At 38.0% G+C, this 12,904-nt stretch overlaps 1 protein-coding gene across 1 annotated transcript in view; it reads left to right on the top strand.

Moving 5' to 3' along the window:
* Positions 1-6,365: 6,365 nt before the first annotated feature.
* The window catches only part of LOC117300818 (kynureninase-like), a 33,607-nt gene continuing 27,068 nt past the window's right edge, over positions 6,366-12,904 (top strand). Inside the window, exons 1-5 of the mRNA XM_033784654.1 lie at positions 6,366-6,579; positions 8,725-8,988; positions 9,807-9,927; positions 10,338-10,420; positions 12,092-12,153. Coding sequence (XP_033640545.1) covers positions 8,748-8,988; positions 9,807-9,927; positions 10,338-10,420; positions 12,092-12,153 — 507 coding nt within the window. The 5' untranslated portion in view covers positions 6,366-6,579; positions 8,725-8,747. The remainder of the gene's footprint in view (positions 6,580-8,724; positions 8,989-9,806; positions 9,928-10,337; positions 10,421-12,091; positions 12,154-12,904) is intronic.

Genomic DNA, 12,904 nt, shown 5'->3' with positions numbered 1-12,904 from the left:
GGGCATATATGTCAAAGATGGCGCATGCGAGCGCATATAGTGCGCGAAACCTTTGTGCCGATGGGGTCCAGGCTCGCTCAAGAGCCCCGGGCGCACTCCAGATGCTCTGTGGAGCTGTGGAATGTTGGCCTTTTGGATTTGGGTAAAACTTAAATGTGCCTTACAAAACAGTGCAGTATCAGATTTCTTTTAACGGGCACGTATTACAAGGACAAGAAAGTCGAGTGTCCGGTTACATCACCAAAGTAATACAGATTTGGTATGTTCAGAATAATTGTCCCCCCCCCCCCAATTAATCTCAGAGCACTATATAATGAGCGGTTCGAGCGTCTCCGATCACGCAGAGATTTTTCTAGAAGTCTTTTTATAGTAGATAATGAATCTCAGAGCGATCTGACAAAAAAACTATGAAAAGGTTTTACCAGCAGCTTCAGAAAACTCTTGTTCCTTTCATAGTCTCACTTGCACGTTTTTAATGAAAGGTTTGAACATTGTTTGTCTCCGATCACGCTAAATTCACGCTAAATTCAACCATTAATAGCTTCAAAAGCCCCACAGAAATAATCTCGGAGCAATATGTACCATACTCCGAAGACGTTGTCGAAAAATAAAAACTGTCCATTGCAAAAGTGCAACACAGAAGCGCCCTCTATCGATGGAATAGTCGCAATGAATAGTGTTGAGTGCATGTACATATCTATGTACATGGGCACTGCAGCTATGTATAGTTTTACCAAATTAATTCCCCAGCCCTGAAAAAAATAAACAAAAGGTAAAGAAAATATATAAAGAAAGAAAGACTGAAACAAAATTAAAACTAAAATGACCTAAAATAAACTACAACACACCAATATATAATAAATAAATAAATAAAATAAATAAATAAATACACAACAAATATAAACATTAAAAAATAAAATTTACATAATAAATAAAGTATGATCACAAATTACAGCAGAAACACCGATTTACTTGAGTATAAGTTTTCGGCAGGGATTTGAACTGATCTGCCACATGCAGTGTTGCTGCCCCCGCTCAGAACCCTAGCCCCACACCCCTCTTGTCACCCCTCAAGAGATTGAACAACTCGCAAATGAATGGTTGTGAAGTGACTTCAAAAGCTGTCAATTTACTTACTCAAAAGCACTGATAAAGATGACCATCCAACTCTTCCAGGTGTCAGGCACTCGGGCGATGGCCAAACATGTCAGTAGAACCAACTTACTGCAAACCACACAAATTGCAGCTATGAATTGTCCGGAATTTCAGTCTATTTTCCACGGATAAATGATGCTAAAAAAACATTCCAAAGTACTCGAAGCGAAGTCTGGTGGTACACAGTTTTACAGTCAAGAAGGGTTTTCCTAAATGAAGCCTAAATAAAGTTATCAAGCATGTCAAGTCGAAGGTATGAGCAAAGAACCGATAGTACACCCTTACGTAGTGAAGCTCCAAAAACAAGATGGTTGCCCATGAAAAAAACCTGAAGCGCATAATAAAAGTAAATTGCTGTTGCATGTTGCCTGTATTTACAATGTACATAGGGTTTCAGACGAGAGGAAAGAGCCTGAAGCCTAATTCAAAGCCGAAGCCGTGGTTTTGAAAAAGGCCTATGCTTCTCATGCTCAAAATTTCACGGACAACATTTCCGCGACCGTACAACATTAAACTCCTTCCGCGCACCGTTGAATGTAGTGCGCGTTTGCTGTGTAAACGTTGAAAATCGAAGGCCAAACACACTGAAGTTTTCCCAAGTTTTCATCATGTTAATATTTTTGAAGAAACAAATCATCACTTTTGTTAAAAATAAAAATTTATTTTCATTTGTCAACAAGTAAACGCCACGCGTAGAAGTATAATCATGAGTAAACGGTCCACCAAGGCAAATTGTTTGTTGTTTACTTGGCGTAATTAACACATGTATAACGGAAGTAATTACCTTGAGACTCGTATGTATTCCGTTGTCTCAATTTACGGAAATTTTTCACAATTTTGCCAAATTTTGACACGACCCATGGACTAAAGTGGACGCCTTAAACTATATAGACCAACTGGAAATTGTCTGAAGCTGGAACTGGACGAGTAAAAAGGCTGATTTTCGGAAGTAAAAACGCTGCATCATCTCACCCTTTTTCCCGCATGCTGTCCACCAATCGCCCCGTGCAAAAGCCAGCAAACGCCGCGCGTGAGCATGACGTCTTGCTGGTGTTCGAGACGGTGAGACCGTACAACTGCGGGCAAAGACTTTGACTATTGGCATGCTTGACGGCCAATGTTGTACTAGCACTCAAAGTTTGTGCAACAATACATGTTTTTCTTCAAGCAGAATGAGGAATATTGTCGTCTTTGTGGACTTCTCTTGACATTTTTTTCTCCTAGCAGAATGAGGAATATTGTCGTCCTGGTTGAAACGTTGTGTCGGAGCTCAAGACAAGGTCAAACCTGACCAGGAGGGGTGAGTCAGTGAGTCAACACAAACAAAAAAACACCAGGGATTGCCCTACTCAGTATAGGCATGGAGGAAGGTATAGGGCAGTCAACTCTCATGAATTATAGAGAGATACTGTTTCAATTTTTTTTTTTTACTGCAATTCTTAGAGGACAAACGCTCTGTTTTGTCAACACACATGAAACAATTTTTAAAGTATGTGTACATTGTCCTCCTCTGAAACCATATTGTCATTCATGCTCAAGTTTCTGCTTGTGAAGCAAGATACTTGTTAACAAAATAAATAGTTTCTCAAAAATAAAGGCACCAGTCGGAACTTGTCAGTGACGATTCAAATGATTGGTATTCGGTTGCAAAGTCACTACATGAAATGCCAAGTTAAACTTATCTTAGGTAAAATTTGAAAGCAATAATGCACTGAGGCAGGTTCAAAGTATTTTTAACAGATAGTTAATAAAGGGTGAAAAGTTTTAAAAAGGGAATATTATTATTCTAAACCTCATTATAAACAAAAAATGTTGTGAAAATTGTGTTGATCTTTTAATACTAGTATGACAATACTATGATGTATTTTTTGCCAACAAAAAATAAATGTGTGTTATAATTAGCTTTACTTTGGTCTTCTTGGAATTAAAAAAAAAATACGTGTAGCCATAAATATAGCCTGAATTGGAATTTGGTAGCCCTGCTCAGCTATTGCTGAACTCGCAGTGCACATACCTCTTTACTCCAAACTGAACAATGAAGTAGAAAGGTCGCGACCTGTTGTACGGCAATAGCTTTCAGCACCAAAACTTCTCTCGGAACTGATGTCATTCATTGCATCAACAAAAGAAACAGTAATACAATTTTCAAAGGAGTTGGAAACAGAAGAAAACTACATTGATCTTCAACGCACCTAAAAGGATTATAGGGTCTATATTGAATTGCATAACTTTAAATGACTGTTACTTGGCTTGCACCTCTTAAAGGACCATGGTTCAAATCACGCCATTGGGTTTTCAGTCCCCAACTGACTGCTTGTGTTTTCTAGGGGTTCATTCTCTGGGGGGTTTCTAACACATCTTTCAGTTGGGTTTTCTGAGAATCCTTAGCTTTAAAACCACTGAAAATGTAAAATTAATCGAACGTCTAAGGAATTGATGGAAACTTCTTCAACTGCTCTTGTCAACTGTTTACATTGTGCCGTGCTATTTGTTTATTGATAGTATATATTATGCTAAAGGCAAATTTTAAATAGTAACTAATTTTAAAAAGTGGGTGTCCACGTAAAATAATAACACAAACTAATTTAGAGTGAGAAAAGTGTAAATGTTTGGTTGGTTCGGTTGATGGGGAAATGCCCATATATTTAAATAAACGTAGAAATAATAAATGTAGAAATGTAGCAACGGGGTATTTAAGGGACGTCGTTGAAGTCATGGTGAGCTTCCAAGTAGGAAATTGGACGTAACCAACGCTGACGAGGCTCTGTGGCAAAAAGGAACCGATTTGCCAAGGGAGAAGATCATCGTGGGTAGGCACACAGAGTCCAGATGAGGATCCCTTCACGAACACGACCAAATCTTGCAAGGATGCATTCTGGCCACGTTTAAGAATTAGTCTCGATATCATCACCTAAGCGTACCACTGTGAGGTGGAAAACAAGCGGTTTTTTTATTTGTTTTTTTTTTCCTTTCAGTATTTGTGTTTAGTTTAAACGTAACAAAGTGAGTGACAACTTGATACGACACGAGTACTGAGTGAGTGATGAAGCTAAAATTACTGAACCGGTTGATTGAATGAATTTTGAAATTGTGATCGAAATAGCCAATTAACACTTTGAAAGGGTATTTTCTACAAAAATTAAACTAAACTAAAATATTTTACAAACATCAAACATTGCTCATGTGCAGTCAAACAGACAACAATTCGTCGTACGTCAACACGTGACATCATAATACGCGTTTATTCACTGCAAACTGGAATTAAAAACATTACGTCATCGCGTGTGCTTCAATGGATGGACCAATCAGGATCGCGATTGAGAGGAGTCCGCGTCAATCCATGAACTTAACGAAACTGTGCTCTGATGACTGTGGATGTATGATTGGAGTAACGAACTTAGTGTAGAGGTTTAAAACATTTATTGCTCTATAATGCAATGACAGTTAATTAATTGGAAAGTTATTAGTAAGCGTATTATGAAAGAATATCGACCGTAATAAGCAAGAAAGCTGTTGACATAATATGCATGAATTTCATAAAAATATCATCGTGTAAATGATGGAAGCTTCAGTGAAAACTGTTTTGTTTATGAGTTCAGCAAAAAAGTCCACATTGGAAGAAAATCACTGACAAAACATTTTTCTTCCACCAATAATATGGAGGCGCTGTGCAGCCCCTACAAACTGTGTTATTGTTGTATGATAATTGTTGTTTGTGAAAATTTGTAATAATATGGAGTCGTTCACATTGGTATTGGGTGTCCTAAGTTGGAAGTTTAGCTTTTTGCAGCCAAATTGTGTTATTTTTTGCTTTGTTGTATATTGTTGTTTGTGAAATAGTCATATAGAGTGGTTCCATAAAGTATTTATTTTAAGTTGCATAAGTGTAAAAATCATAAATAAAGTAAGTTGATGGAAAACTGTTTTTTAATACGTAACGTGAGTTCACCAAATTGTCGAAATATATTTTTTAAATTCCAATGGTAAAGCTTGTTTTGGGGGGCTGCGTGCACCTCATTGTGCTATTAATTTGTGTGGTTTTTTTTTAAATCATGTCGTACAAATGGTATCATAAAGGGGTTCACATGCGTATTGTGAATTTCATGAGGGTGAAAGTCATAAACAAAGTGAGTTTTATTTCAGGAAATAGTTGTCTTTAAATTATGGCATCCAAGAAGTCGCAATGCCTACTGAAAGTTGCTAAATTTCGAGTAAATCTGCCTCTGGAGAATGAGGCTATATTCGCCCGGCGCACGCTTACACTCTACCGGAATTCCATCCACAGTAGCGAGGAACTTGGTTAGAAAAACAGCATTGAACTGCATCGAATTCAAGGTAATAAGCATTCAATGTTTGAGCTATCTTATCCGTGAGTGACAACTTGATACGACACGAGTACTGAATGATGACTGATGAAGCTGAAATGGATGAATCAAGTCACTGAATGAATTTTTAAAATGTGGTCGAAAAAGTCAACTAACACATTGAAAGGGTACAATATTGCTTCATTAATTAATCTAAACCAACATAATTAAAGCCAGTGGACACTATTGGTAATTACTCAAAATAATTATTAGCATAAAACCTTTGTTGGTGACGAGTAATGGGGAGAGGTTGATGGTATAAAACATTGTGAGAAACGGCTCCCTCTGAAGTGCCACTGTTTTCGAGAAAGAAGTAATTTTCCACATTTGATTTTGAGACCACAGATTTAGAACTTGATGTCTCGAAATCAACCATCTAAACGCACACAACTTCGTGTGACAAGGGTGTTTTCTTCTTTCATTATTATCTCGCAACTTTGATGACCGATTGAGCTAAAATTTTCACAGGTTAGTTATTTTATGCATATGTTGAGATACACCAACTGTAAAGGCGAGTCTTTGATAATTACCAATAGTGTCCACTGCCTTTAAAGTAGCCGGCATCACGAATAATTCTACCTCCTATGGGGTATGTGACCGTGGACTCCGCTCCAACTCCATGCATCAGTAACGGTGAGCGATATCGGGGGCCCCACGAGGCTTAGAAATGCTCTATATTCCACTTAAATTGCATTGAATAAGCTTGAAGTCAAATTTTAAAAATTAAATTTGCTTCCATTTGTGCCCCCCTTCGCGGCTTGCGGCGGATAAAGACTGGGGGGCCAGTCTATGTACAGTCTCGCCGCGCCAAGAGAGGGCGCACACCGAAAACGTGTGTTACGTGACTGTTGTGTGGCGCCATACGGAAAGTTATCCGAGCACTTTTTAGGTAACCGGTCTATTCTAAAAATCCTTCAAAGTTCAATTCTCACTCTATACCTCTGAACTCTGAGCATAGAGTAAGGACAGATGCTCTGAGTTTCCCAGTCTCATTTCGTCTCATGCTCTCACAGCACTAGTTTTCAGAGCAGATCTCCTGCAGTCGTCACCAGGGTTATACGTGAGTTACGTTATTTACTTTGCTTTGCTTTGTAAAAAAAAACTCTTTACTTTTATTATTCATGTTGTTTTTTGTTGGATTGTAAATAAATGTAGGCCTATCGGATATTGTAACGTGTTACAATACATAATAATAATTAATAATTTTGCCTTCCTCTGGCACAAAGATTGTCTACTTTCATCTAGAAATCCTGAGATATCTTGCAATGGCAATGTGATTATTCTCCGATTATTTTTATGGATTGATTTATTTTGTCAAGCTATCTTTGATATGAGAATCATGATCTTTCTTCATTCATGATTCATGACAATTTTGCACTGGAGTGAATTCTGCATAGTGTGTTATTTGTGTTCCTTTTCCATGACATGATGCAGTGTATCATAACGAAGCTTTGAAGTTTTGAGGTTGAAAACAAGACGATGGATGAACTAGCCTGACCAGCTATGAGCTAGAACCATGAACTTTACTAGGTAGATGAGTTACTCCTGCTGTGCAGTTCGTTCCGCTATCGTCTCCGTGTGAACGGTGAGACGATAGCAGAATGAACTTCATAGGCCTATATTGTTCTAATCTAGGTAGAGTAGTACGTATGAGAGCACTTCTAGATACGTTTTTCAAATCAGCGTTGATGGGTGAAAGTTTTACGACCGTTAGCCAGCCAGAAATGAAGTTTCCTGTGTACTGTACACCTAAAGCTTTCCCCACCCTACTCAATATACAATAGTATGAGAGTAGTAGTTTTTAGCCCTGATGTAGCAATTTGTATGCAGTTTAATATATTATTTGTGTGGATTCAAGTACTTTTTCATCCATTGATTTGGAATGTGTAGTAAGAAGTGAACAAAAGTTTGCAACATGACTACCTATAGCCCTATAAAAACAATTCTATTACAGAAGTGGATATTCAGATATTTTGCAAATGGGCAATTCCACGTCATGGACATTACGTTTGGAGAAATTTTTAGAACTTTGTTGGTCAGTTAAACACACCAAGTAGCTTTGATTTATAGTTTTGTGTTTGATACTAGTATCTTGTGTCCTAGTAAGTCAAATGATACTATGTATTTGGAAAAGTTCAAATGAATTATAAGGAGTCAGAGCATTGCTAACGAGCGTCATGGACATTACGAAAAACGGAAGTGGGTTTTGGGTACAACACACTCAATTCCAAAACTCTGTGAAGTTAAGGTTCAACATTTTTAGAATACCTTTTTATTTTCTAAACAGGGAAGTAGTTAACATGAACAGTGATAATATTTTTAAGAAAACCTGTCAACTTTCTTGTTACACGTCTTAATAGAGCGTCATGGACATTACATTTTGGGTTATTTTTAGCTTGAAACAAATTTCTGATGAGGTCTATGACAAATGTTCTCTTACCTACTATAGGTCCAATTGATAAATTGTAGCATTAACCTTCAAAAAGGTAAGTGTCATGTGACATGTAATGTCCATGACGTAATGTCCATGACGCTAAATGTAATGTCCATGACGCTCATTAGCACAATTGTAATTAATTTTTTTATAGTTTACTTGCATTATAGGATAAGCCCCTAAAAACTAGCTTTGCGTATGAAGTCTCATGAAAATATATCTTACTGGCTTTAGAATATAAAACTAAATACCATGCAATGTCATGGACATTACATTTCATAATTGGTAATTAAGGGATAATTAAAACGAGTGGCAGCACCCTGTGAATAAATTTACATTGAAGTTTCTTTAAAATTGTGAATACTTACCACCAGTTATATGTTTTAAGCCAAGAATAATTAAAATATCATCTAAAATGTAACCAGGAGGGCATAATAGACAATTGTGCTAAACATTTCCTGGCAAAAAAAAAAGTTTTTTAATAAACGATGACAAACATGGAAAACCAAGGGAAAAAAATGAAACAAACATAGATTTGAAATCACTAGGTATCACTCTTTCTTGCTACTTTAAACTTAATTCCACAAATTTGACTTCAATTTTTTGGGCCGAGGACACTTTTTGGTGGAATTGCCCAAATGGCACTTTTATTGGAAAATCATGAGGTATGGTCTTGAAAAGAAGAGCTTGTTTAAAAACCTTTAAAAAACACTTTAAACTTTAGACAACCCCTTAATCATTCATGCATCTGTTGTTTTCCTATTTATTCAGAAATCTAATTGACTCCACTCATCATGTCATCTACTACTAAACACACTCTATCAAACTCCATGGAGGAACCCAGCACAAAACGACCTAAGGTCTCTGATGATAAGGGCCATGTATCAGCACCACTACAAGAGTTGTTTCAACAGGCAAGGGGCTTTGCCTGCACACTGATGGACCAGCAGTTTGCTAAGTGTATGGATCGTATCGACCCACTTAGACATCTCAGGGAAGAGTTTGACATACCAAAGATGAGCACCATCCCAACAGGTATGGATATGTTATAACTAGTTTTTATCAGGAATGATATTCTTCCTACCTTAGTCTGATTTCAGATTTTGTTGCCTTGGGAAAAATCATACAAATTGTAATTAAAAAGCCTGAAATGTCCAGTAGTGTACATGTACATGTAGGTCAGCCCGTGTACTCGATAAAATATTCCAGCTTTTTCCCCATTGAACAAACAGGCCTGTATGCTTTTTTTTTTTAAAAGGGCAAGGGCACCAATGCATTTTCTTATTTTTGGGGCATGCAATCGCCCACATTACCTCCATGAAGTATCATGCCTGAACAAACATCATGCTTGTTTTTCAAAGTGCATGTTCACAATAACGTCTCAATGGATGCGCTTTACATTGGCCAATGACATTCCTTTAATCTTTCTCAGCTTCCTTGAGAGTATAATGCCCTGAGCTGCCGCGGCGCTCCAGTGGAAGTTACCCCTTAATGCCCTGAGCTGCCGCGGCGCTCCAGTGGAAGTTACCCCTTAATGCCCTGAGCTGCCGCGGCGCTCCAGTGGAAGTTACCCCTTAATGCCCTGAGCTGCCGCGGCGCTCCAGTGGAAGTTACCCCTTAATGCCCTGAGCTGCCGCGGCGCTCCAGTGGAAGTTACCCCTTAATGCCCTGAGCTGCCGCGGCGCTCCAGTGGAAGTTACCCCTTAATGCCCTGAGCTGCCGCGGCGCTCCAGTGGAAGTTACCCCTTTGTACTAATGGTTGAAGAGAGCCAACTTTCCCTTTGACCTCCAATGAAAGGCATCATTGACAACAAGTTTGCCAGCAATTGTTTATCTGTTTGTCTTGTTTACAGTGGACAAATCTCTAGTCAACATGGCGGATGATGGTATCTACATGTGTGGAAACTCACTTGGTCTGAAACTACGATCACTCAAGGGACTCATAGATGAAGAACTGGACAAATGGGCTAACATGTAAGACCTCAAACTTATCAACAGTCGTCTCTTTTTTTTAAACAAAAATCTTATTAAAATTATTATTTTGGCACCCCCGAACAAAGATATTGACAAAATAGGGACACTGCCAATATAAGGCTAGATAGCTCAGTTGGTAGAGCGCCGGCACGTTAATCCGGAGGTCGTTGGTTAGAATCCCACTCTAGTCAATTCTTTGTTCAACCCCAAAAATCATTTCAAAATTTACCCAGTCAGTTTCCCTTGTGGTTTATATTAATATCTAAAATTATTATGCTATGTATTGGGCATGACTTTGCAGTATTCTAATAGGTTATTGGTAGTGTTGTTGAGTTTGGTATTCTACAATATCGTAGTGCTCAGCCCAAAATAATTTTGATTTTGTCATTATTTTTCTTTTCATATTTCAGGGGTGTTCTTGGTCATATGTCAGGTCGTATGCCGTGGGCCATGTCAGATGAACTCATACAGGCTAAAATGGCAAAGGTCGTAGGTATGTTAAAATAGGCATGAAACTTTCCAACCAGTTGGTGTTTTTGTTTTTTCTTAATTCTTTTTTAACCACTTTGGTTTGGTATTCCGACAAAAAATTCTGTGCTTCTGTAAAAGGACAACAATGTTCTCATAAAAACCACTGTGGATGTGGTTTTATCGTTCTCTTGTTAGAAAATCTGAGTGAGTGTTAACCTTGAATGGAGAAACCATGCCCTTAAAGACACTGGACACTATTGCTAATAAACCTTTTTGAGGTATGGTGGACTTGATACGCCCGCGTCACACGACTGCGACTGATGCCCGCGACTGATGCCACGCTCACCATGTTGGTGGTCATTAGGTTTACGCTTAAACGCCGCGTCGCCTAAAATGCGCACTTCACCGAATAACATACGTTCTATATCTATGGTCAATATGCACAAATTACCCACAACTTTACAGTGTTGTAGCATTGTGTCCGCCATACCTCAAAAAGGCTTATTGTCAAAGACCAGTCTTCTCACTTGGTGTATCTCAACATTTGCAAAAAATAACAAACCTGTAAAAATTTGAGATTAGTTGGTTGTCGAAGTTGCGAGATAACAATGAAAGAAATATGCCCTTGTCACATAAAGTTGTGAGCTTTCAGGTGCTCGATTTCGAGAACGCAAAATCTAATTCTGCGGTCTCAAAATCAAATTTGTGGAAAATTACCTCTCTGTCGAAAACTCTGTTACTTCAGAGGGAGCCTTTCTCTCAATGTTTTATACTATCAACCTCTCCCCATTACTCGTTACCAAGTAAGGTTTTATGCTAATAACTATTTTGAGTAATAACCAATAGTGTCCACTGCCTTTAAGCCACTGCCAAAAATCTGGCATGGTTCATTGTATGCTGGAATTTGGGAACGTTCGGACTTGTAAACAAGCCCAATGCAATGATTAACAGCTTGTCCATTCTTGTCTGCCATATTTGAAATTGGTAAAAGGGAGATGCTGAGCATGAATCCCAGTGCCTTCTGTTCCTTGTGTAGCATGGTAGGTGTATGTTGGTGTATGTCTGTGCACACGACACAATGGAGCAATTGTGGATTATCATGTCAGCAGTTCAACTGACTGCAAACAATTTAGGGCACTCCAAAATTGTTCTGGGGAGGAAACAAAACTTCCCCCATTTCAGTCAGTTGAGACAAGTTTAGCACAAGTTTGATGTACACATTACACATCATCCGACTTGAAGTTGTTAGAAAATTACTTATGTAGCTGACCCCTAATTTGAACTCAGTGGTCGTCGAAGTTGCGAGATAAGAATGAAAGAAAAAACACCCTTGTCACACAAAGGTGTGTGCTTTCAGATGCTTGATTTCCAGGCCTCAAAATCTAATTCTGAATCTGAGGTTTTAATCAAATTTGTGGAAAATTACTTCTTTCACAAAAACTATGTTACTTCAGAGGGAGCCGTTTCTCACAATGGTTTATACTATCAACAGCTCCCCATACCAAGTAAGGTTTTATGCTTTTAAAAAAATTGAGTAATTACCAATAGTGTCCACTGCCTTTAAAGAATCATGTATTTTGTATTGTTTGTGTTTAAATTTATTTCTCATAAATGGCCAATTATCAGTCACCTTTATTTGTCAGTTAAATGAAAACAATTTACACTTTGACATTGATGATTTTTTTTTTTGCAGGAGCAAAGGAAAATGAAGTTGCAATTATGAATGGTTTATCGGTTAATATTCACCTTTTGATGGTAAGTGTATCATGAACTCTCCCACTCTCTTCAGACTATTCAATTTATTTTAAGCAGGGAACAACTACTGCAGTGAACTGTGTCTAGTGTACTTTTATGAACCAAACCAAACAGCATCCAACATCCAAGGTCATTCCCATATAGTGAGGGCAAGTTCCTGGCATTGTTCAATTTTTGCTGATATTTTTGGGGACTATTCTATTCAAGGGGACTATTCTATTCATGCTAATCAATTTTTGCGAGGCATTTAATCTCTTGCACACAATTAACTTTTTCTGCAAATTTATGGGATTGTTATTTTTTGCTAGTATTTTTTAGAACTTTTGTATTCAAGGATCAGTCTTTAAGCTGTTCAATTTTTGTGGGGCATTAAATTCCTGACAATGCTTTTGTTGATTGGAGGCTTTATGCATTATGTAAGTTTTATGGGCATACAAGCTACATAAGGTACACTGCAGGCCTGTATGCTTCATTTTGAAAGGGCAAAGGCACCAAGGCATTTTCTTCTCGGTAAAGGGCACTACACCCAATCGCCTTGTTGCCTTTGCGAAGTATGATGCCTACATGTATACACTGACTGAATGTTCACCTCAACACACAGACACATGTTGTACATTAGTCTATATGGCACCAAAAACTTTTCGCCAAAATTTATAAAATGTATAGACGATAGAACCTATATTTACATTCAAACCGCCCTCTTTTGACAAAACCTGTACATGTTTTGCCGGGCAAAAAGACACGTAGTCAT

This window comes from Asterias rubens, chromosome 16 (genome assembly GCF_902459465.1).
Source record: "Asterias rubens chromosome 16, eAstRub1.3, whole genome shotgun sequence".
Taxonomy (NCBI): Eukaryota; Metazoa; Echinodermata; class Asteroidea; order Forcipulatida; family Asteriidae; genus Asterias; species Asterias rubens.
This window is presented reverse-complemented; position numbering and strand designations above follow the sequence as displayed.